Source organism: Gavialis gangeticus, unplaced genomic scaffold, assembly GCF_001723915.1.
Source record: "Gavialis gangeticus isolate Ggan-Ray unplaced genomic scaffold, GavGan_comp1, whole genome shotgun sequence".
NCBI lineage: Eukaryota > Metazoa > Chordata > Crocodylia > Gavialidae > Gavialis > Gavialis gangeticus.
Genome location: NW_017729008.1, coordinates 11,720,204 through 11,745,512, shown reverse-complemented (window position 1 = coordinate 11,745,512; position 25,309 = coordinate 11,720,204). Strand labels below are relative to the sequence as shown.

At 38.3% G+C, this 25,309-nt stretch overlaps 1 protein-coding gene across 1 annotated transcript in view; it reads left to right on the top strand.

Annotated features, from left to right (window-relative positions):
* KIF21A (kinesin family member 21A) overlaps positions 1-25,309 on the top strand; it is a 151,734-nt gene that overhangs the window by 78,443 nt on the left and 47,982 nt on the right. The window contains exons 8-21 of the mRNA XM_019509323.1: positions 4,851-5,046; positions 6,914-7,103; positions 8,029-8,092; positions 8,991-9,194; positions 12,742-12,780; positions 15,703-15,787; positions 15,907-16,024; positions 18,185-18,373; positions 21,451-21,650; positions 21,930-22,037; positions 22,745-22,813; positions 22,941-23,155; positions 23,827-23,980; positions 24,482-24,679. Of these exons, the coding sequence (XP_019364868.1) occupies positions 4,851-5,046; positions 6,914-7,103; positions 8,029-8,092; positions 8,991-9,194; positions 12,742-12,780; positions 15,703-15,787; positions 15,907-16,024; positions 18,185-18,373; positions 21,451-21,650; positions 21,930-22,037; positions 22,745-22,813; positions 22,941-23,155; positions 23,827-23,980; positions 24,482-24,679 (2,029 nt within the window). The remainder of the gene's footprint in view (positions 1-4,850; positions 5,047-6,913; positions 7,104-8,028; positions 8,093-8,990; positions 9,195-12,741; positions 12,781-15,702; positions 15,788-15,906; positions 16,025-18,184; positions 18,374-21,450; positions 21,651-21,929; positions 22,038-22,744; positions 22,814-22,940; positions 23,156-23,826; positions 23,981-24,481; positions 24,680-25,309) is intronic.

Below are 25,309 nucleotides of genomic sequence, written 5' to 3'. Positions count from 1 at the left end.
GAAAACTGGATCATTTCATGATCACTGTCCCCTAGCCTCCCTTGTATTAGCACATCCTCCACCAGGTCATCCCCAAAGGCTAACACCAGATCCAGTATGGTGTTTCCCCTAGTGGGGACGAGTACCTCCTGCACGAGGTACAACTGCAAATGTTGTTTCTTTGTTACAGATTTATTAATTAAAGCATGATTTAAACTTCTAATGACTTTTTGCTTCAAGCACAGCTTTCACACATCTCATTTTAAGTGGCAAGTACTGATTAATGTTTAATGCATTTCAGCATATCTCACAGGATGTGAGTTTGTTACTTCTGAATATAGTAGTAAAATATTCTTTTGTAAAAGTGGTAGCAGTGTTTTTATAATATAAAACTAAGAGGGTTTCATATTATGACTGCCACTTTAATTGCTATGAGGCTAAAACTATGTAATCAGAATTGCCTCCCCGTTGCATTTTTTTATTATTCTCCTCTCCAATTGCTCTCTTTTCCTTTCTCTTCATCTTTGCCACTGATAGAGAAATGTTATGTTTGAAGAACACATGCAGTTCATTGTTACATAAGACCATTCATTGTTTCACTGGCCTGGGCAAAACATGGGGTTTGTCCGTGCAATTTGATAGTTCGGTAAGCAAATCAATGTTGTTATTGTTGGTATTAGTCATCACTGTAAACAACAAAGGAGTAGATTTTATGTCTAGACAAGTAAGCTTCATTAGTGTTTCAAGGCTGGTTTAAAGAATTCTTTTATTCCTGCTTATTTCTCAAGTCAAATCCTTACTCTCTAACCATAACCACAGTCAATAACTCTGGAGATGACTATATGGTACAAACAATGGATTGACTTCATGGAATAATACTCAATTCTTATTCTATACTCAATGCTTATATAGCTCCTTTCATCTTCAAAAACATCAAAAATCTAACCAACTAAGTAAGTGATAATGAAAGAGGGCCTGATGAATTGTTAAAAACAGACAACTGTCACTCAAATGTCCATAATAATTTAAAATACATAAGGCCCCTCTCAGAGAGGTCACTGTTGGCTGACAGCTTTCTGTGGGCCTCCTGTAATGATACTTAATATCTGCCACAATCCATCAGCTAAGGAAGTAGTTCCCAACAACTGCATACACCAAAGTAGTCACCTTTGGCTGCTTCCTTCTCTGGGCTGAAATCCAGCTCTGCCCATTCTGATCAGGCATAATGCAGTCAGTCTCATGGGTCAAGGTTTCTGACTGTGCACTGTCCTTTCTCCCTAGACAAGTAGGTCTGCTGCCTGCATTGCTGTTACCCTTTGCCCTCATATGGCATGCATGGCTCAGAATGCCAGCAAGATTTTTGGTTATGCTATGTTAAATCACAGTCTAAGGAAAGAACATAGATAGGCATTTATCTATCTAACAGGAATTGTCTCTAGATAATGTATTTTATAAACATGTTTATGCATATTTGATACTATGCTTGAAATAAAAGGGGGCATGGTCTCCTTTGAACCAAGGAGCTTGCAGTCTACAATGCCAGAAAACTGAGATGAAGGTAGCCATTTTTGATAAGCCACCAAATCATACCTGAAGAAGAATGTCCTGCATTCAAAAACTTGTCTAATTCTATCCCTCCTATGCAGTTGGTTCAATAAAAGATAATGCCCAAAGAGATCCTTGCCTCTCAAAATTTTTATGGCAGAGTAGTGTGCTTTACCAAAACAGAAGATACTAGAGGATTTCACAGAGGAACAGGTGAAGGGAGAAGGAAGAATGTGACTAACATTACCAACATGGGTTCCTAACCTGTGTGCCTCTGTTTGGTTGTTTGTTTGCTTTTTTGTTTTATTTCATTGCCGTCGTGCCCACCCTCTCCCTGTTTCTCCCTATATACAACCTGATAACTTTGGTTCCCACTTAAAAGTTCCTACCATCATGACAGATTAAGTCCCATAGCTGCATAGGTAAATACTGTTAACTAGAAATGTAAGAGTACCCCCCCACCCAAAAAAAAAAAAAAAAAAAGCAGGCAGAAAAATTAATGCAGGCTAGAATTTTCAAAGAGATCTAAAGGAACCATCTCTCCAATTCCATTTAAAATCAATGGGAGACGAGTACTTAACTGATGTATACACCTTTCAGTAATAGAAAATGATGGGTGGAGTTGTGAACAATCAGTTTGTTCTCCAGGATGCTGATCAGAATTTTCAGCATATTTGAAAACTAGGCATTTATATTAGTCTATTTGTGACTCCCATATGATTTTCTTAGCAGACTGTTGGCAATACATAAATAATCCTTAGCTCTGTTGTTCCTTTTTGCTCAGTCACTTCCCATTCCCACTCCGGAAGCATTAACTGCACATGGCTCTAAGTGTGCATTCTGCTCAAAGTCTGCCTAGGGGGCAGCTGTTGTTCTGATGCATTGCAGGAAAACAAAATTAGAAAATAGCTTTTACTTTTTGGTTAGAGCTTAAATTTGGCAGATACTACTCAAATTATATTTAAGGGCAGTTTGTGTCAGCAGCTTGCTGTTATTGGAGGTACATGCAGTACGATGCAATTTAAATGGAAAAACTCACTTTGATTACAAAAACGTGAGGGAAGTATTTTGTTGATGGTTAACCAGTCTATCCCATGTCCTTGTTATGGGGGTAATCAGTGCATATCTTAACTTTGCAGTTCACCTTTTAAAGTGGACAAGTCATGTGAAATTCATTTTGTCTTCAATGTTAATTAATTTTGATAGCAAGCTGTTACTTGTCTGCTTTGTTAGCTTTATATACTTTCCATATTCTAGTGTTCTATGCTGTAGGGTATGTGATGTAGACGTACCCCACACAATTTTTTTTTCAATGTTAACTGTACATTATAGTTTCATAGTAGCTAGGGTCAGGAGGAACCTGAACAGATCATCTAGCCTGACCCCCTGCCACAGGCAGGGATGAATGCTGGGTTCACAAGACCCCAGACAGGTGATCTTCTAACCTCTTTTTGAATTTGCCCAAGGTAGGGGCGAGAACTACTTCCCTAGGAAGTTTGGTTCCAGATTCTGGCCACCCTAACTATAAAGTATTGCCTCCTGATCTCTAAGCTAAACCTATTCTCCATCAGCTTATTACCATTGTTTCTCATCACCCGAGGTGGTGCTGGGGAGAATAGGGCTCTTCCTATTTGCTGATGATCTCCCTTGATGAGTTTGTAGGCAGCCACCAGGTCCCCCCTCAGCCTCCTCTTGACGAGGCTGAACAGGTTCACATCTCTCAGTCTCTCCTCATGGGGCCTGTCCTGTTGCCCTCTCACCTAATGGGTGGCCCTCCTCTGAACTCTCTCCAGGCTGGCCGCATCCTTTTTAAAGTGCGGTGCCCAGAACTGGACGCAGTACTCCAATTGCGGCCTGACCAATGTCGCATAGAGGGGGAGTATCACCTCTCTGGATCGGCTTGAGATGCATCTTTGGATGCATGACAAGGTATGGCTGGCCTTGCTGCCTGCGGTCTGGCATTGGCGGCTCATGTTCATCTTGGAGTCAATAATGACTCCAAGATCCCTTTCTGCCTCTTTGCTTTCAAGAGGGGAACTCCCCAGCCTGTATGTATGCTGTGGATTCCTTCTCCCAAGGTGCAGCACCCTGTATTTATCTTTACGTTGAACCCCATCCTATTCTCATCTGCCCACTTTTGTAGTCTAAATCTAGTTGCAGCTTCTCTCTCCCTTCAAGTGTGTCCACCTCGCCCCATGTTAAAAATTTCATTTTTTGTTCACATTGTACTACATTCTGAACACCTATGGGATGGTATTGTGAGTGTCATGTCAGTGTGTCCTACTCTCATTATGCAGAATCCTGTTTAAAAATTATTGCTCTAAGTGTTCTAAGGCAGCATTTAAATGTTATTCCTCCCCACCCTCCTGCCGGATTATGCATGCTAAGAATATAGAGCACTGGTGCTATTTATATTAGAGCAGTGGTTGGCAACCTGTGAATTGCAGGCCAGATCCAGTCTACAGAACTGTTGGATCTGGTCCACAGACATGGAGCTTTGGAGGCATTTGGTGGTGGAAGGCGTTGGCTGCAGGTGGTCTTCCCAGGGTGCTACAAGGATAAGCAGCAGTGGCAGCCAGGTTCTAGTGCCTACCTTCCTGCTTCTGACCCACAGTGGGTCATGTTGGCACACAGCTGGAAATGGTTGACTTTCCCTGTATTAGAGGGGTAGCGGCACGCTTACTTTCTTAACTTACATGTTTTAGATTTAGGAAGAAGTAAAAAGAAGGCAATGTAATTAATGGTATTGTTTGAAAATATGATGGTAAAAGCAGAACAGAAGGCAGACTCAGTGAGTTAAAAGGAATGAAGGATTATTGCCAAATCAACAAAAGTGTGTAAACATGTGCTTTTAAACATATGTGGCTTGAGTCAAAGAACAATTCCTAAATCCTAGTCCTGGCTCAATGCAAATGACCTGAGCAAGTTCTATCCCTTTTCTGCTGTAATTTTTCAACACATTCAATTGCTTACAATTGTGTTACAATGACGCATTTGATTGTAAGCTGAAGATTTAAAGATGAAACTAGCAGTCTTTGAAAGGAGTACTCCGTTAGTGTTTATTCGTTTATTTTGTGTGGGCTCTTGGACCGTTTTTGATCCAACAGTTAGTATGCTAACATTAGAGTTACTTCAGAACAGTAGAAATAACTCATGGCATCTGTACATTATTGGTGTAAGAGGGATTTTGAATTGTTTTAAAGTCAGTGTTCTTTTATAAATGCTTGTTTTATTTAAGCTATTTGAAACTATGCATTTATGACCGTTTTGTGTAATATTGAAGATTTTTTGAGTTGTAAAGCTTGACCTATCCTTGCAACTTGCAGCCAGACAGTCATGATAGCATGTGTGAGCCCTTCAGATAGAGACTTCATGGAAACTCTGAACACACTGAAATATGCCAATCGGGCACGAAACATAAAGAATAAAGTGATGGTTAATCAGGACAGGGCCAGTCAGCAAATCAATGCTCTGCGCAGTGAGATTGCACGGCTTCAGATGGAACTTATGGAGTATAAGACAGTAAGTACTTTTGTTCTGGTTTCCTTTATTTTAGGATCATCACTGAATTGTGTTTTTTCTATTGGTTATTCATAACATACATGGGTTGAATAATACCTTAAACTTGTATAAAATTTATAATCCCAATTTTTGCCCATGGTTCTCCTTGAGTAGAAGTTGCATACATGTATGGGGAAAGCAGAATTTAACCTTTTGAAATGTACATAAGACCATTTACCATTAAAATGCAGCCACTCCTGGTACTGCACTTTAGGACAGCACATGAATAGGGACCTATTTAATTCACGGTTTCATGGATGTCATGGAAACCACAAAATCTGGGGTTGTCCATGAAATCAACAAAATTTGTGAAATCAAAAACAACAACCAAAAACTTAATAAAATGCTGGCTCCCAGTGGGAGCCAGTGGTTCTCATTGCCAGGAGGGGAAGGTGCCCCCCTTGCCCCTCCTCCTCTGGCATGGCCTCTGTCAATCAGTGCCAAGGGGCAGGGCCACACAAAGGGAAATCAGCAAGCAAGATGGCGGCTGCCTCCTTGTCATAGATTCATAGAAGTAGGGTCAGAAGGGACCTTGTAGATCTTCAAGTCCGACCCCCTGCACTGGAGGAGCGAAAACCAGGCTCAAATGACCCCAGCCAGGTAGACGTCTAGCCTCCTCTTAAAGACCCCCAGGGTAGGAGCCATCACCACTTCCCTTGGAAGTTGGTTCCAGATCCTAGCTTCCCTGACTGTGAAGTAGTGCCTTCAGATGTCTAGTCTAAGCCTACTCTCTAACAACTCGTGGCCGTTATTCCATGTTACCTCGGGGGGCACTAGGGGGAACAAGGTCTCTCCCAAACCCTGCTGGTCCCCCCTAGTGAGTTTATAGACAGCCACCAGGTCCCCCCTCAGCCTTCTCTTGCGAAGGCTGAACAGGTTAAGGTCCCGTAGCCTCTCTTCGTAGGGTCTGCCCTGTCCCCAGATCATGCAGGTGGCCCTCCTCTGGACCCTCTCAATGCTGTCCACATCCCTCCTGAAGTGCAGCGCCCAGAACTGAACACAGTACTCCAGCTGCGGCCTGACCAGTGTCCCTCCTCCTCCCCACCCCCCCGGGGCCTCTCCGCCAATCAGTGCTGAGGGATGGGGCCACCACAAAATGACCGTGGAATGAGAACTTTATGCTGTGATCAACCCATGAAAATTGGTAAGTCCCCCTGTGATTTAGGCAAACCCCTACACATGAGTAAGAGGAAATGTTTTTCTCTCTGATTTTGAAACATCTAGGAGAGTTCAGATAATTTGTTACTGGGAAAAATAAGGGGAATCTCTACCCTGCCTTCTCCCAATTCTAGTGATTTCTAAGTTTGTTTGACTGGCAAGAAAATAGTTCATCGGTTAAATGCTGTGAACAGAATTCTTAGAACAACAAATTAAATTCTTGTATTGTTTCAAAACTACCTTTAAATTATACAAGCTGAATACTTATGCTGTTTGGTGTATTTTTTTCTTCAGGAACAAAGCAAAAACATTTCTGATGTGTTCTGTTTGTTTGTTTGTTTATGAACCACGATCTCCATCCCTGGTTATGGCTGCAAGAGCTTTTTGTTTAAATAGGAAAAGGAATGGTTTCTTGTTTCCCCTGCATTAACCAATATATGCTTCTCTGGCATATTACAGGCTAAGAAAAAAACCCTATGAGAGCCCTTAATTAAACGATGCATTGCATATAATTTTTCTGAGAAGTGTGCATATTTCTGTAATCTTTTAAAGATCAAGAGCTTCCACCCTGGAGAGTCTTCAAAAGTGGATGACTTTTTTAAATTTATGCCTTTACTAAGGTGAATACTGCAGTGGTCACCATGAACTGGTAATGTATGTTTTTCTTTAGGGCAAAAGGATTATTGATGAGGAAGGTGTTGAAAGCATCAATGACATGTTTCATGAAAATGCCATGTTGCAAACAGAAAACAACAACCTGCGTATAAGAATTAAAGCAATGCAAGAGACTATGGATGCACTGAGAGCCAGAATAACCCAGCTGATGAGTGATCAAGCCAGCCAGGTTCTTGCCAGAGCAGGTATCATGCTTTTTATTGAAAGCTGCCTAATACATAATGAATTAGACAACTAAACTCTTGCTTCTCAATTCTTGTAGGTTTCTTAGAACAGATCTCAAGTTGTTTTAACAGAGGTTCCCAGAAACTGAAAAGCCTATTTTTTCAGGGAAAGGCTACTCCTAATGGTTCTCATCATATTTCTTAGAACTTTTATTAGTGGAAATTATTGTTTAAGGACCTGATCCAGCAGACCACTTAAGTATACAAGTAACTTTTAATCATGTGAGTAAATCTATTCAATAAGACTATTTACATGGTTAAAATTACATGTGAACTTTAAATGCTTTGCTTTGGATAGGGCCAGATTATAGAATAAGTAGACAGTGTTATGATTTCTAATGATTCTTCATAGGCTAATTGACTAGATTTGAAATTGCTTCATCTACTTACTTTTTGCAAGAGGCCCAGACTGCTAGAGATGTAAATAGCATCAACATGTTATTTAAATTTGTTACGTCTGTTATCAGCATTTTCTAAGATGGAAAATAAATGCTGGCAGTATGTTTCAAAAAGATTCAACTTTCAGGCTTGTAATTAATTGAAGAATTGCACATAAGGCTTTGGCTACACTAATGCTATTCTTTCCCCCCCCTTCAAAAAAAATCGAAGTGATTCAGCTTGAACTGGTGATGAAGCATGTAGCAAGCCCTAGAGTTTAGAGGCCTATGTACTAATCCATTTTTTATCACTGTGATAGTTTAACTTGTTCTTCATCTTACTAGAAATTGACCAGTTTTCTGATTATATATTTCACAAATGAAAATATTACGATATTTTTTTCACAAATAAAATAAGGAATCCAAATCACTGCATTATTTTTTTTTATTAGTGTTTCCCTGAATCTATATTGCATGTGTCTAAGTAATGTTGTTGTTGTCTCTCAAAGGAGAAGGAAATGAAGAAATCAGCAACATGATTCATAACTATATCAAGGAAATTGAAGATCTCAGGTACTTGTAAAGCAGGCTTGGGCATTTCAGGTCTTGCTTATTTTTAAAAAATTTAGTGTGTGTAGATACTACTTGTAAACTGCTGGTCTGTATGTTGTTGCTGGAGGAATTAAAACAATTCAAACAGGTTCTGCTAAACCAAAATACAGGTAACTTGATATAAATATTAGTATTTGGGAATATACTTTTATAAACTTATTTATAAAACTAGTATGTAAAAGTACTGTACATATTCTGTATTTAAAAGTAAATTCTATATGAATTTGTAGACTCCCACTCTCCCTCCCCATTCCTTGAAGATCTACTATCAAATAGTGATCTAGTCATAGTGTGTAAGCATGTGTAGATTAATAATTTATAGGACTACAGTATAAAATGGTATGATTACAGGAAATGTTAAACTGTTTATTTCTACCAAATGTGTGCGTGCACATAATTTTTTATATATATATAATATAATATAATATATAAAATTATGTGCATGCACACACTTGGTAGAAAGAAACAGTTTAACATTTCCTGTAATCATACCATTTTATACTGTAGTCCTATAAATTATTAATCTACACATGCTTACACATGATGACTAGATCACTATTTGATGGTAGTATATATAATATGATAGTATATATGATGGTAGTATATAGTAAATATAATAATTTGATGGTGTATATATAATATGTAGTGCATGTGTGTGCATAATCTATTCATATATCTAGCCAGGGGGTCAGGCTAGATGATCTGTTCAGGTCCCTCCTGACCCTAGCTACTATGAAACTATGATGTCTACTGTAGCTTAGAATTTGTATTTGAAGTGCAGTCACATTCTTTCTTATATTCACCATACTTATAACTCCATGATACCTTAATTCCTTTTTTAAATATATTTTGCTATTAGAGCAAAACTATTAGAGAGTGAAGCAGTGAATGAAAATCTTCGACGCAGCCTGTCAAGAGCTTCAACAAGGTCACCATATTTTGGGGGTCCTTCGGCATTTTCTGCTTCTATGCTTTCTTCAGAAAAAGAGACCATGGAAATTCTAGATATAGCGAAGAAAGATTTAGAAAAACTGAAGAAAAAAGAAAAGAAGAAGAAAAAGAGGTAGAGCTTTTAATATCCACATTTTATAGTGTTGGAAATTCAGGGTAAATGAAAGATCTGTTTTTAAGAATCAGTGATTTTAAAATACATTTCAGGCGTTACACAGGACTGGGCTCTAAACTGTTGATCCAAAACATACTTAAGCACAGCTTGAGTGTCTATGTGTGTACATGTATGTACATGTGTTAACGTGCACACTTTCTTTCTATAAAGTTAATTGCATAGTTTTTGCAGAATGTTGATCTTGGGTCTAATGCATGTCTTACCATTTTTCAAAATTACTCAGTTTCACTTTTAAAGCACAGATGATTTATTTTTCTTGACTTAACATGCCCAAAATTAAACAAGATGAAACCCCCAATATTGTACGTAATATGAATTGAAATGCAATTAAGTAGTTTTCCCTAAAAACTGTTGGGAATTTTTTAGTAGCTTCTGGAATGGCTTCTTTTGCTTTCTACATCTTCAGCTTTTATGCTTGATTTTAATTCAAGTCTTGCTTGCTTTCTTTCACTGAAATGCCATGCTTTATCATTTTCTGCTGTTCAGTTTCTAACCTACTGAAATGCTCATAGACATTGATATAAATGCCTGTTCAGACAGTAGTTAGTACAGCAAGGATCTGTTTATTCTGGTGTATTGATTAGACAAAATCAAAAAGGCCTTATTGCTGAAATCTTCCCTTTGTGCTTCAAATTTTGTTTCATTACCCTGGGTCATTCAAACTTAACATAAATCTGCTTACAGATATAAAATATTGAAGACAATAGGAGCTTTTCGTACAAGCAAGAGCTACGGGATTGGGTCCCCTAGCTTTAAAACCTATACTTGCATGAGATGACTGACAAAAATCCTGGCCCCTCTTTGCAGATATTTACTTTCCAATGATAACAAGACGTTTTGTTGTGCCTAGTTCTTCAGGGAACTTTCCTATTTACTTGGGGTTTGGGGCACGCATCTGTATCTCATGTCTTAATTAGAAGTACATTTATGGACTGAACACTTTGGTCTCAGCCCAGCAAAATATTTAAGTACATGCTTAAAATGTAATCTTCGTGAGCAGATACTTTAAAATTAAGTACACATGCATAAGTTCTACTAGGTTGAGGACTAAATGCTTAACATTTTTTTAGTTAACCCATAAAAATGGTGAAGGACAGCAGATACAGACAGTAAAACCCTTGTAACTGCAGCTGGATCCTAGCAACTATGGAGTCAGATTATATTTTAATGAATGCTTGTAGGATTTGAGTAGAGATCTATACTTAGAAAATTTTGTACAGTACCTGATACTCCTTGAAACATTACCTGTAAATCATTGGGTCATGTATGTAGCTTTTAAAAGACGAAAACAGGAGGGAGGGGAACCCTGAAGGTGAAAAATATTGGTGTTTGGGGGATGATACAGATACGATCTGACAGGGGCAGATCCAGAGGGATTGTGCCATGCGTTCCCGCTCCCCCTTGACTTTGTCCACATGAGCTCTCGGTGCTGTCTGCTTCAGAGCCCAGGAGGTGAGCACTACTGTCACTGCTTGTCCCCTCCTTCCCCTGCTGCTGAACTCAGTGGGGAGGGGGTGGGAGGAGAAGCACAGACAGCAGCAGTGTTCATCCCCCTCCTTCTTTCTCCAGGCCCTGGGCTGTACAAAAGCAGGGCTGTTTATCCAGACCTTGCCACAATTATCTGGTGAGTTGAGAGCTCACAGCTTATGCAGAGCTCCAGCAGGAGCCCAGACTGACCAGGCAATGGTCTCAGAGCTTGCTGTTCAAGTGGGGCACAGCCAACAGGCCCCCCCGTGTCCTGTTCCTGGATCTACTGCTGCAATCTGATACTTGTTTACTATGGGCTGCTTCTATCTACTCAGTGAAATCTGAATTAGTATTCAGCTGTAGGGTCCTCTAGATTTTTTTCCTACTAAAATACCAGAAGTTAACAATGAATTAGCCAATGTGTTTACAAAAGGGAAAATAGCCCTGAATGTTTGCATGGGGATCCTTTACTCCTACCTTCAACAGTCTTTTAGCTCCTCTAACTGTACTATCCCTGTTTACAGGTTTCATTCTGATCTGTATAACCTTTGAGCATGAGATACCTAAAGGCTGAATGTTACTAATACTAGTTTAGCTACCAGCTGTGCCCCATGTCACCCTTTTTTACACTGTACTGTTCTAGTCACAAATCAAGATGATTCAAGGTGCATCATTTTATATGTGATATGTTTAAATTGCCATGTTAGCTAAAAGTCTACTTCTGTATTCAAACACCAATTTTGAATGAGAAAAGTTATGCAGTTCTTAGAAAGTTTTGCTCTAATGATCATTTGTCATATAACCTTAAATCAAGAGAGCTAGACAGCATAAATCCTCATGCACCAGAATACTGTGTTCTCCAAACAATATGACTTAATCCCAGCAGATTCTGGGGTGCATTTTCCTTGCCTCTTTTCATCTTTAATCATAGCAATTTTGTATATTTCATAAGTTTTTGATGACTATTTGCTGCTCTTACCCTAAATTAAAGATGGAATGTTAAATGGGGATTGGCATGGAAGTAAAAAACGTAGTATTCTACTAGAAAGCTTATTATCTGGCTTATTCAAAAAGAGGAAGCCTTATAGGAAGGCGTTAAAATAAATACTGTACTACAAATAAGCTTAAAACAAATTTAACATGAGAGAATTATCAAATATTTCTAGTCATTTGAGCCACTCTGCAGTTATTAGTCATGCACCCATCTCTTAGTGTTATACATCTCTCATTTAAGAAAAAAGTTGCTAGTAGAAATACTAGTATTTTCCCCATCCCATTGCTTCTGATGTGTACTTTTTTGCTAATTTTATAACAAGCAATGAGACACTTTTGAAATCCCTGAACAATAAATTGTGATCTCTTGTTTTTAACATTTCTAAAAACTGAACAATTGCAGTTATTAGGTTTAACATGGATTATATTCAGAATAAATCATTTAGTATCAGTAACAGAAGTAGCAGTTTTTTAGTGCAAAAATTTTTATATGCCTGTAGCATATTGTAATGTAAACATAGTGCATTGCTGTAGTGTCCTAATATATACCTGCAGATGTATGTTTTTGCAGTATGGTCTAAAGGCAGTACTTTTTGAAATTTGAAACAGTAAATGACCATAAAGGTCATTAGTAGAATAGAGCTGGGGTATTTTAAAGAGCAAAAAGAGAAATATTTAAAGTTCAGGCTTTTAAAACCGTAAATAATTCTCAAAAGAAATGAGCAGTTCATTTTTTCATGCAACCTGAAGTAGAGACAGCTATGGCAGTTTTATGACAGACTAGTTGATTTCTTAAACTGGAAACTCTGTGTTAGGTACAGCACCTCTTTTTCTATTTGCTTTCCAACTACAAAATGTATTGCCTTTTTACTATTTGTTGTCTGTTAATGGTATCTTTTTAAATTAATTTTAAACGCCACAAGCTCATGTATCATTTTTACCTTCTTATCACTTTCGCTTTTCACTGTCTGGTTTGTCCTTCATTGGCTTGGCCTTCCAATACTGTACCCTCCTGCTTTTGAAGGCTACAGAAACTTGAGGAAAGCAGTCGAGAAGAAAGAAGGTTGGAATATTTCCCAGGTTTTTAATTCACTGTCATTTCAATTAATTAGTTGGCATACATGAAAAGAAATTCTAGCAGTAGATTCCTAGATATCTTTAGAGCAGTTTATTGTGGCTTTTCACAGCTGATTTGGGTTTCTTTTACCTTTCAATTAACACTTTTGTTTGTAGTTGGGTTCTGGCTAACTCTGGGCTCTTGCACTGCTGAGCTAGTTGCACTGGGAAGGGCGACTCTAGCCTGTGAAAATAGTTGGAAGATTAAATGTACAACTCAGATGTCTGTGCATGTTGTACACCCCCTTAAGGGGGGGTGCTTCTCAGTAAGAAAGGTATAGATGGAAACTAAAATAGGCCAAAGACGTTTTTTCCCAAAGACACGTAGGGCTTGACCCTTCCCTCATTGAAGTTTGTGCAGAATTCCTTTTTTCCACTTTGATGGCGTGTGACTAAAAAAATTGGACTCATTTTGGTTCATCTTCAGCCAGGAAGGCTTTGCCAGACTAATTCATCTTAGGGTGCAGAAGAGCAGCAAGGCTGAAGGTTCTAAACAGAAATGACCATTTTAATGCTGTCCGTAAAAATGAGCAAAGCAGTATTTTAAAGTCAAATGCTTATTTGTGTTGAAATAAATATTAACATTTCAGTTAAAAATACAAAATGCACAACTAACGGTACAGAGCAGAGCTATTTTTTAAAAATTAAATAATGCTAAAATACTGCAGGTATTTCTTGCTTAATATAACTGTTTTCGCTATTGTATCCTACATACTAAAACATGTTAATGTGTAGGAGAATTGGAATTTATTTTATGGGAGAAATTTAGCAGGAGTTGTTGAATTCTACTTATGCTTTCCAAGTCCCTGAGGAAATGGTGCTTAACTCACTTGGAAAAAGTTTTTTAAGTCTTAATCTTTTGCCTAAGAAGGGAAGTTCTTTTTAATTAAAGGCTGTCTATTTAATAAAAGGCTGCATGTAGGCAGTGTAAAAAGGTGTTATTGTAAATGGAGAATCTGTCCCAAAATCTGCAGTAAAATGACCACAGATTTACCAGATCAGGTTGATATTGTGTATAAGGATTAACGTAGGGACCAAGAGAAAAGGGAACCTGTAAAAACAAGATTGTATTGGGTGGTATTTCACCATGACTTCTGGAACAAATCTGATCAGTGTCGTTTTTTTTTTTTTTAAAGCTACCAACCCTGCAGATTCCAGACTGGAATCTGGTAGTTAAGTGTGTTTTTTTTTTTTTTGTTTTTTGTTTTGTTTTGTTTTGTTTTGCTTTGTGCTTGATCAACAGTAATGATTTTACAATTGTAATTTGATTTAGTTTTGTTGATGATGCTGAAGCTGGAATAGAATCTATCTAGCCCTGTTACTCTCTCAAATAAAAAACAAAACAAAACAAAAAAGAAGTAAAAAAAAAAAATTCTGATTTAAATAAATGTAGGTAGCAGATCAAAACGCAAGACCTGTCTCATTTATACAGTTACTTGTATAACTGTAGTGTAAAGGTAACTTGCAAAAGTCAGGTTTCAAATTCAAGTGATGCTAACAAATGTTCTAAGTATCCAGTTGCTAAACCAAATAACATTGACATTTTGGGAAAATTTACACTTAAAAAAAATAGCTTTGGTCCTGTGACATCCAGGTTTCTGCTCTAAGGCAGCATGGTACTTATCTCTTTTGGAAAATAAGCTGATCCACAATGGATCGAGTAAGTGGCTTTTAAAGTATATTACATTGTTTTTTTGCAAACAATTTCCCTTCAAAGCCAAATAAATGTTTAATGAAAGGATATGTAATATACTTAAGCAGTTTACTGAAATTGCTGCAACAGCTGTTTTATCATAACATGTTGCATGCTGGTTATCTTATTAGGTTAAGATCTAGCCTAGGTGACAATGGATGCTGTAGCACCTGACAGAACAGAGTTTTATGTAGTGAATGTTTCTTTTATCTCAATTGTTGGGAGGATGAAGAACATCATAACAGTGAAGTGATTGGAAATTAATACTTGACTTTTTGCAGGACATCTTTAACTTTTTAAATGTTATACTTGCATTTTGCATCACAGTCTTGCATTTAAAAGAAATAACTATGGTCGTTATTTTCTCCTATAGATTGTACATATTCTGATATACCAGTTACTTTTAAACTTTTATTTATTTGCCTTTAAAACATCACTGCAGTTTATGTTTTCAAGGAAAGAGAATAGAGACATCTAGTAATAATGTACAGTTTAAACACAGCTTAAAAATAGGCATGTAAAAACACATGAAAGAAATGTAAGACAGACTATAGACAAAGAAAAAGTTGCATTTTGGCATTGTGTGTCCTACGGGAAATATCCCATTTGGGGTTCTTGTGAGTCATTTTTTGTATATCAATGCCTACTTTGAGCATTCTTTGTGTAGATATCTAATGGCTCCAAAGAATAATTATAGTAATAATAATTTAGGATACTGTTTATCAATTTTCATGCCAAAGCTTGCAGATGATAAACAGCATGGATGATTCAAATAGCTCTACAGTAACAGTATCTGCTGCATATGCATACCAAATACACACGCACAGTATTATATTTTGTTTGGTAAGAACCGTTGTGTGGACAATGGGTGGTGCCATTGCCTAATTTTATTCAATTTGCCAAAGTTTCAAGTTTTAACTTAAAATACAAAACAAAATGATAAGATAAGCTAAAATTATATAAAGGAAATTGAAATGCAGGACATTATATTACCATAAGGAGGGGTCTGAAAGTTGTTTTACTCATGCTTAGCTTTGTACAGCTGGCTTGATGCATTTTGTTTTTTTCTTTCCTCTGAAACTTTATTTTGATCAGTGCCAGAGGCAGGTTACTGCCTTAGGAAAACATACAGTTGTAGCTTCAATTAGGTAATAATTTGCATATGTCTTGTACTAGTGCTAAAGAAGAGAACATAGACAATGAGCAAGAGAAAAAAGATGAAAAATGCCCTTCAGAGAGAGAGAACCATGAACTAGAAGCAGTGAGTACTTAAAAACTGATATAATGGTTTACAATGTGCCTGCCTCTGAAAAATCTGAAACTTGATCTGAGCATTGGGTGTTGCAGAAAATGTTTTAACTCCTCAATATGTTTTTCTAGGAGGAAAGTCAAGAAGTAAGCGATCATGATGAGGAGGAGGAAGATGAGGAGGAAGATGAAGATGATATGGAAGTTGTTGAAAGCTCAGATGACTCTGATTCTGATTCAGATGAAAAGGGTGCCAGCACTTTAATTTATTTCCAGATTTTTTTTAAAATCTTGTTTATCTGATCAGTTTCACATTTGAGCACAGACAATATCCTTTCAGACTGGTCTGGTCACTTTCTTCCTTCTCCATGATGATTACCATTTGTGCTTTTTTTCCCTCCTCTCGCAACCCTTTTTCACACAGAGAATAGTATAACAGATATCTCTCAGTAATACTGTGTGACTTTTCTGTCACATGCATTTTGTGTTGAGCACACTACTAGAAAATTTACATTGCATCTAATGTTATTGCAAATGCTTTGATATTGCCTTTGTAACACAAGCAGAAGCCATTTGACACTTAACTGTTGCAAGAAGCTTTTTATTTACAAAAGAAAAAAAAAACCTCATAGTTAATTTTACAAAGTTCTATTTGAAGACTACAAGCAGTGAGAATGAAGTAGTATACAGCATCTGCAAATTCTGCTTGACTGCCCGGCTCAGGTAGAGAGAAGCCTCGTATTTAGTACTGGTACAAGGTGCAAAAAGCTCGTGTAGACGCAAGCTAAGATTGCATCCTTTGCAGGTTTCAAAGTCAACTTAGCAATGTGACTTATGAGAAGTGGTCAAGGGGGCATTCTGAATATGTGGATTTTTGCCTGCTTCAAAAGGAACTTCAAAAGGGCAGAAGTTGAAGTGTCCCTGGCTGTTAGCTTCATTCTGGAGCACAGCCCATGAGCAAGGAAAAGTCCTTTAGGCCAGAGAAATGTTCAGCTTTACAAACCCAACTGTAGTCAGTGTTAGAGAGGCTTACCTATTCCCTTGGTTGAGACAGCTCTTTGCTCCTATGGAGATTGTCTAGCTTTTCAGCAGTTGGAAACTGGAAAGAGACCCCATTCCAAGAGTCACCGACCAAGTGAGACTTCCTCCTTATCTCCTCCTGACTTTAAAGCAAAAGATTTCTCCCATGCTGGGGCTGATGGAACTTTTATACGATGTGAGAATTCTGCATGGTAGGACAGGGGAATTTGGGGCACTGTCAGTGATAAGAGTAGCATGTAAGGAATTGTGAAACATGAGAAGCCATGAGCTAATTTGCACTAGCTTTCTTACCATCCTACAGAATGTTATGGTTCTCAGCATTTGGCATGTGGGGTTATATATTTTTGTGGTCCTCTAGTAGTAGCTGAGCCTGCTGCAGATGGAGTACTTGCTGCCTTCTGCCACTGGTTCAAAATTTTTCAAATACTTGTATGCACCATCACATAATTGACGCAAAGTTATACTTAAGAAAGCATTGAAACTCTAAGTACATGTCTTGCACAGAGTGCATTCCTTTCTTGAGCATATAACTACCTTTGTCAAACCAAAATTATTATATGTCTCAACAAACTAATGGCAATTTTGAAATAAAACCATTTTGTGTGCATTGATCATGTACTACATAGTCACCCTACTTTGCAACACAGGTGTTTCAGTGAGTCACAAGCTTGTGGAGTTTCTAACTTTGTCACTGACTTGCATTATGGACAGCCATTTTGCTGCTTTTTTCTAGAACACTTGTATATTAGGCAGTACAGGTGTGCTGTGATTACTTTTTTGCTGAGGCAGCTGGCATTGGTTCACTTAAGGGTATAACTATTTGCTGCCTGGATGAGTACAGTATTTGATAACTTATGCTATATCATTTGTCTCTTTGGAAATCCATCATTGTTTTTTGGAATAATGCTTGTGTGCTGTTGTGTTTAAATTGTTCTAAAGTTGAAGGAAGTATATCTTTTAGTTTAGCAGTTCTCAACCTTTTTAGACTTGAGGCACTCCTCATTAGACTTGAGGCATCCCTTGGAAAATGCCAGCTTAGATTTCATCTATTTATTGACTGCAGAAAAGTAATAGAGCAATTCTTCTGTTACAAAGAACTCAGAAAGAACATAACAGGTCAGAATGTTTTCAATCTTATAGGTCCCTATGTGAAAATGCTAAGTTTATCGTATGAGTCATGTGTAGGTGTTTACACACTTAGTTAGTTGCTAATGTTATGGAGCACCCTGTGGAGCCTTTGAAAGGATTTTACAGCATCCCAGAACATTCTGATGCCCTGGTTGAGAATCCCTGTTCTAGATATTTATATAGCTCTCCCTAACATAGTGTAAGCACCTCTATTTACTTACTATTTTTTCTTTTGTTTTAGAGAATTATCAGGCAGATTTGGCAAACATCACTTGTGAAATTGCCATAAAGCAAAAGCTGATAGATGAACTAGAGAACAGCCAGAGAAGGCTGCAAACTCTGAAAAAGCAATATGAAGAGAAGCTAATGATGCTACAACATAAGATTCGAGATACTCAACTTGAAAGAGATCAGGTTCTTCAAAATCTGGGTAAGAAATATAACTTAGACCCTTTTGTGTAAGATTAGAAGTTGATTAATTTGCTCTTTCTTCCCTTCATGGAGAGAATGATACTGCAACAAAATTAAGAAGAAGAAATTACTTTTTTAAATAAGCCAGTTTGCTATAGCTAACTTCTGTTTTTCAGGCCTGGTAACACTATGTCGTGGTGGGTTGTGTTTTTTTGTTTGAAGACCTTTTTCATTATTGGTTGGTGCTAGAATAACTGAACATGTCTTCAGCTTTCTGGGAACTGTCACACATTTTAGTACCTGAATTAGTTATATTCCTCATTCTCTGTTAAATGACAGAAGATGCAAAGCCATATTAGGATGATTCTGTGGTACAGTCAGTGCTCTCTGCTCATTTCAGGGATGAATATCTGGTAGATTCTACATTAATTTTAACTGATCAACAATTTAAAATAATATTATGGTGTTGCACAAAGTTTTAGTTTATTCTACTTTGCTTTAATTTTATTTAAACATTTTTACAGCAGTGCTGAATAAACCTACACACCATAGCCTTCCAATGGACTTGGCACATCTGAAAATCAGTCCCAAGGTGTTGCAAGTTATAAATACCACAATTGGGCTTTTGCTTATTTTAAAAAAATGTCCTTAACCTACACATGGGAAGGGAATATTGGTATCCCCTATCTCTGTGGTGCTCAATCTTTTGTCCCTGCAGGTCAGATGAGCTGGGCAAGGCCGGTCCATGAGCGAGATTGATCCTTGGGTACCAGGTTTGAGGTCTGGGACCTGAAGCTGCCCCATCCCACCTCCACATGCCAGGATTGGGTTCTGAGGGCTCAATGTTGCTCCCTCTTGCCCCGTGCACTAGGACTGATCTAAAGGGGCCTGGCAACACTCCAGTCTCTCCAAGATTGATCCCTGGGGGCCTGGTGCTGCCCCCTTCCACTTCAGCATGCTTGGATTGGGTCCTGGGCACCAGATGCTGCCCCTGGCTGGCCATGCATGCTGGGATTGGACACCCAATCTAGTGTGCTGGGCCCACGTCTCCTCGGGGCTCTGGAAATGTAGAGGTGGGGGAGCGGTGTCACCTTTCCCCTGTCACTAAACTTCTGGACCCATGGGGAGACCTGCGGGCTGGATATCATGAGGCCACAGGCTGATGGGTGAGCACCCCTGTCCTAACCAGACCCACAAATTTTACACTAAGCAAATAACGAGATATTTCCTTTGCCTACAAAACATTGGTTGTAAAATGACAGAAAGGATCACTTTCAGTGCAGTGATTAAGTTAGCTGAGTAGCATCAGCCATATTATGTGAGCGCCAGATGCGTGGGTGGCTGTTACTTACTGAGTAATGACTGTGGGCCTACTCCGTGTAATCAGTACAATGGTCCGTGTAATCAGTACAATGCTTGGAATTTCAGTGGTCATTCAGTGTTACTTGTTATGTGCATGAGAGTTGGATTTAATTCTGTGTTCCTTGCTCGTAGGAGCTGGGAAATTTCCACTCACAATTTATACAGTTCTTGTACTTGAATAAAGTGAAAAGAATGATGTGTGAAGTGGACCAAACCTGAATTACTGAGCTCTTTGCCTTAATTCATCAGCTACAAGTGACAGCTGGCAGTGGGTTCTGACTGAGGAGCTGCTGTGTAGACTGTTGGGCTCCTGGCAGACATTAAAACAATGATGCAGTTGGGATAGGAGGAATTTTACACCCATTCCCCATGTCAAACATCGTGGCTCCTGGCATGCTGGATTATCAGGGCTGAGCATTGACAATTATCTCGTTGTTGGGCCCAGCCACAACAGTATGAGGTTGGTTCCAAATCCTGGATTGTTGGCCCAGCTGCACACATTGCTTTTAAAAGTCCCAGGGCACCAGAACCCTGGAATCGGGGAGCCTCTCCCCCATCCTGATGTTCCCGTGCCCTAGGACATCTAAAAAGCATGGTTCAACCTGGCTCCCTGCAACCTGGCATTTTAAAGTGCCTTGACTTGTGGACCCTGCAGGAAAGACTGCCAACCTTCAGGGGTTGCCAGGTTCCCAGCCACCAGAGCCCCTCAGCTTTTCCTATGAGAGAACCTTGTAACTCACTTTCCCAGCAGCCAGTTCCAGCATTAGATCTCGGTCCTGATGTTGACCCTCATCCCCATGCTAATGCTAACAATCATCTGATTGTCAGCATCAGCTTGGCGATGGCACAAGTTCAGTTTATGGTGCTGTAAAAACATTACACAGAGATGTTCCACATGTTTTATGGAATATCTTTGTGGCTGGTTTGCCACTTTTTATGGCACCATAAATTGGCTGAGCATGTAGCGATGTTACTATTTATGGTGCAACTAACATTAATCTAACTATAATTGTAATGTATGCCAGGGGTCTTGGTCCTAGACTGTAGAAGCTTGCAGGGAAGGAGACAAGTAATTTTTTCACACCCACAGCTTCTGGAGTTCTATAGATTCTTCAGAGATTTTTGGAAGAGACATCCACATTTATTCTCACTTGAACTTCATTTCATCTTAGAGTTTTTTGTTCAGTGCACAAGTTACATTGAACTGAAGATTTTCTTAAGAATCCATCAGTGCTTCTCTGTAAATAGACCAAAAAAGGAATCAGAATTCACCTTCACAATCTATTTCCTGTTCATAGGTGTTTGGATGAACTCTAGTATTATTCGGGAAACAGCAGTGAGCTTGGAGTCTCCAATTCCGGTAGCCTATTCAGGGAAATAATTCAGTAGTGCTACAGACAGTTCTTGGTTTTTTGTTTTGTTTTTTTAGGGGGGAGAGGGCGGTGTTCAATCCTGCCTTTGCCCAGTGCGAAGAGGTATAAGAAATGTAGACACTTAAAGACTAATAGTGGTTATACATGGTGGTGTTAATACCTTACCTGGGTCTATGGAAGTCATCATCCTGGGCAAAAACTTCAAGCAGCTTGGAGAAAAGGAGCAGAATGACACCAGATTAAATGCTTACATTTTGTTGGAGGCTCCTGCTGAATGTAGAGGGAGTAGCCATCTTCCCTGGACTGATGAAGTAAAGATGTTCTAAACAAAGACAGATGAGTATTTCCCTTTGTCATATAGGTTCTGTGGAGTCCTACTCAGAAGAAAAGGCAAAAAAAATAAAGTTGGAGTATGAGAAGAAGCTTCAGACCATGAATAAAGAACTGCAAAGACTTCAAACAGCTCAGAAAGAACATGCCCGATTGCTTAAAAATCAGTCTCAATATGAGAAGCAGCTGAAGAAACTGCAGCAGGAGGTGACTGAGATGAAGAAAACCAAGGTACTTAAGAGTTTTGTATCCTTTGCTCTGTGACAAATGGTTTGAGATCACAAATTAGTTTAGACTGTACCACTTAATAGCCATTTTCTTGCTCTCACTTGTTCATTCAGATGGATAAGGATAGAATAGGCCTGGAGATTAAGCTATGTTATCCAGAAGGTGAGGTGGTTTCTGGAGGTAATGGCTGGAACTCCTTACGGCAAAATGTGTAAAGAACTTTGTGCTGTTCATTCCCTGTTTGTCATCACTAAGCTCACAGTTGTGATTCTTTTGGTGCAGGTTCGCCTGATGAAGCAAATGAAAGAAGAGCAAGAAAAAGCCAGGATGACTGAATCTCGAAGAAATAGAGAGATTGCACAGCTGAGAAAAGAGCAACGCAAACGAGAGGTGCTTTACAAATTGGAATGTGTATATAGCTTTCCATACAGTGGTGCACATTCCCAATATGATGCAAAATGTATCACATTTCTTTCCTGTACAAACACCCACTTTTTAAAATACATTTTGATTATATTGTGGGAATTCCAGCTACTGTTGTTAAATGGTAACTATTCTAGAAAATAAATAAGGCGTTTTCATGGGTATACAAGTGACATTGTATTAATGTAGCCTTGCAAAATTATGCCTGTCTGTCCTTCAGGCAAGTAATTTTCATAGACTTATTGAGAAATCATGGGGCTGGAAGGGACTTATAAGAGGGTGATCTAGTTTGACCACCACTGAAGGCAGGAACTTGCCTGCCCAGATGGCCTCAGATAAACATTTGTCTGACCTATACACAAAGGCTTCCAGTGACAGATAGCACAATATTTTTAAGTAATTTGCTCCAGTGATTAGCCACTCTTCTCATAATATTTTTTTTCCTAGATGTAACCTAATGCAAAGTAGAAGAGGATGTTTCCATACCCTCATTCTCTAGGATTTTATATTTGACTGTGATACACAAATAGGACTGAAGTATTTTCTTTTATTACAGCATGATGTATACAAGACTCTATAAACATTTGTGAGATTTTCTTTTTTAAGTGAAAAGCTATTAATGGCAAATGATGAAGAGAAAAAAATATCATCATATTTCCCTTATTTGTTCCCAGCATCAGCTCAAACTTCTGGAAGCTCAGAAAAGAAATCAAGAAGTTATTCTGCGTCGCAGAACAGAAGAGGTACTGTAGTAGAGTGCTGTTTTGTCCTATCAGAACATAAAAGATCCTTGCATCATTTGCAGGGATAAAGTCTAATTTTCAATGCAGCCACAGGTGACAGTAGTGCGTCTTGGTGACTGTATTTCAGGTGACAGCTCTTCGTCGGCAAGTAAGGCCTATATCTGACAGAGTGACTGGGAAGGCGAGTCGAAAGCTGAGTCTGCCTGATCATCCCATCCAAGAACCGAGTTCTAGTGTGGCACCAGCAGATTATGATGTATCAAGAGCTGCAGCCCAGCAGAAAATGAGAATTCCTGTGGCAAGGGTCCAGGCATTACCTGTAACTGCAACAAACGGAACCAGGTAAAGACAAAAAATAAAAATGCTCTTCAAAATGAGATAAAAATATTCCAGGTCAGACAGTGTAGAGCAGCTGTTCAGATTTAGTTATATCTTGTATTTTGTTATATGATGTCATCTTTAATAGTCATAAACTGGCCGTATTAATATCATTAGGAGCAGAATTGAGCCCAGTATATGGTTAAACAATATAAATTGCTGTCACAGGAAAGGGTAAGCTTAAAAATGTGAAATTCCTAAATAAAATCACTGGACTCAACAAGCTGTCCTCAGTTATTCTATACGCCTGGTATTCTTAGTAACAGAGTAAGTTTTTTTAGGACTGTCAAGTGTTAAATAACAGATTTATGGATGACCACTTGTACTTTGAAGCAGACTTGCTTATTTAATTGAAATTGGTCTTCAGATAATAGGACACGTTTATAAACCATTGTCTGGAGTTCTTTGGTACTTTGCATGGAATTTGCATGGAATGTTACAGGATTTGACACTTTTTAAAATGCTAAAGATCATTGAGTGCATTTGAGGAGGACTGGTTACATGTTAGTGGGGTATTGAATCAGGGCTTTTAAAAGATTCTCAAATTGCCTTTAAATAATTATTCTACCTGATAATTTGCAGCTTCAATTTCTAAACATGACTATGTTTTTTGTATTTTATTGTGTTGCCCACAGAAAGAAATATCAGAGGAAAGGAATAACTGGCAGAGTATATTCATCAAGGGCAGCCAGGATGAAGTGGCAGTTACTTGAACGCAGAGTGACTGACATCGTTATGCAGAGAGTGACCATTTCGAATATGGAGGCGGATATGAATAGACTACTTAAGGTGGAACATTTAGTGTGTCATATTTTATGCTAGTGTACTAAACTAAAGAAAAATGTATGCCTGCTTTCTTCTGAGTAAATTTCTGTTCACATGGGAATCTGGAAAATTATTCAAAGCCCATTGAAATCAGTCGGATAGCTCCCACTGACTGCAGTGGGCCTTGGGCCAGATCAGGGTATAACAGGTGAGTAACACCTATGAGAACAATAAAACATTGTGAGACGTTTTGAATCCCACCACAGGACTCAGAATCCTCAACACTTATGAGGTAAGAAAACCAATGAATCACAAATATGCTCTATTTATCAAGACCAAAAAACCTTCTTTACTGTTACACAGATATGTTTACATTCTCGATTGTTCCTCTCCCCTTACAAGAGTGTACTATCTGATTACAATATCTAAAATGAAAGCAAATAATTTTAAAATTGTTTGACTTCAGTGTACAAATGTTTTTTTCCTAATTGCTTTTTGTTTAAAATTCTCTTTTGGTGAAAATAGCAACGTGAAGAACTTACAAAAAGAAGAGAGAAACTTTCCAAAAAGAGGGAGAAACTTATCAAAGACGGTGGTGGAGAAGCAGATAAAAATGTCCAAAACATCAATGAGGAGATGGAGTCTCTAACTGCAAATATAGATTATATTAATGACAGCATTGCTGACTGCCAAGCAAACATCATGCAGATGGAGGAAGCAAAGGTAGCCATACACAAATATTGAATAAGAATAAAACATAAATAAGGACATTTCATTAATGCTGAGAATATTTATTCAAAATTAACTTTTCCTTTGCTCTTTCATCCATTATATAGCTACATTATGTTGATGAGTTACAATATTTTATATTGTTAGTTTCACAATTGGGTTTTCAGATCTCACTTTTGATGATATGCAATCAAGATAAATGCTGCAAAACTTAAATATCAAACTAATACTTTCCATTCTCCTGGCAATATACCCCACTTCTGTGCTACCTTTGCAGCTGTTTGTACAGTGCAGCCTACTTCATATGCAGAGGATACATTTTTTAAAACTGAATTTGATTATGTGGTTATTTATTTAACCAATACTTTTAGATTTAGCATGTGTTTGTTATTTTTACACCATTAACATGAAAGGCAGTTAATTGCTTCCAAGCAAATGTATTCTTTACCTTGGACTGACTTGCCAAACATTCTAATAAATGGAGATGAGGTAATAGGAACTTGTTGTTATAATTGGTGTGGAAACTTGAAATTACCTGAAGCAATGAAACCAACACGTAAGAAGTTTTTAAATGTGTGAGACATCAAGGTCTTTTGAACAGCTATGTAGAACCTACAGGGACTC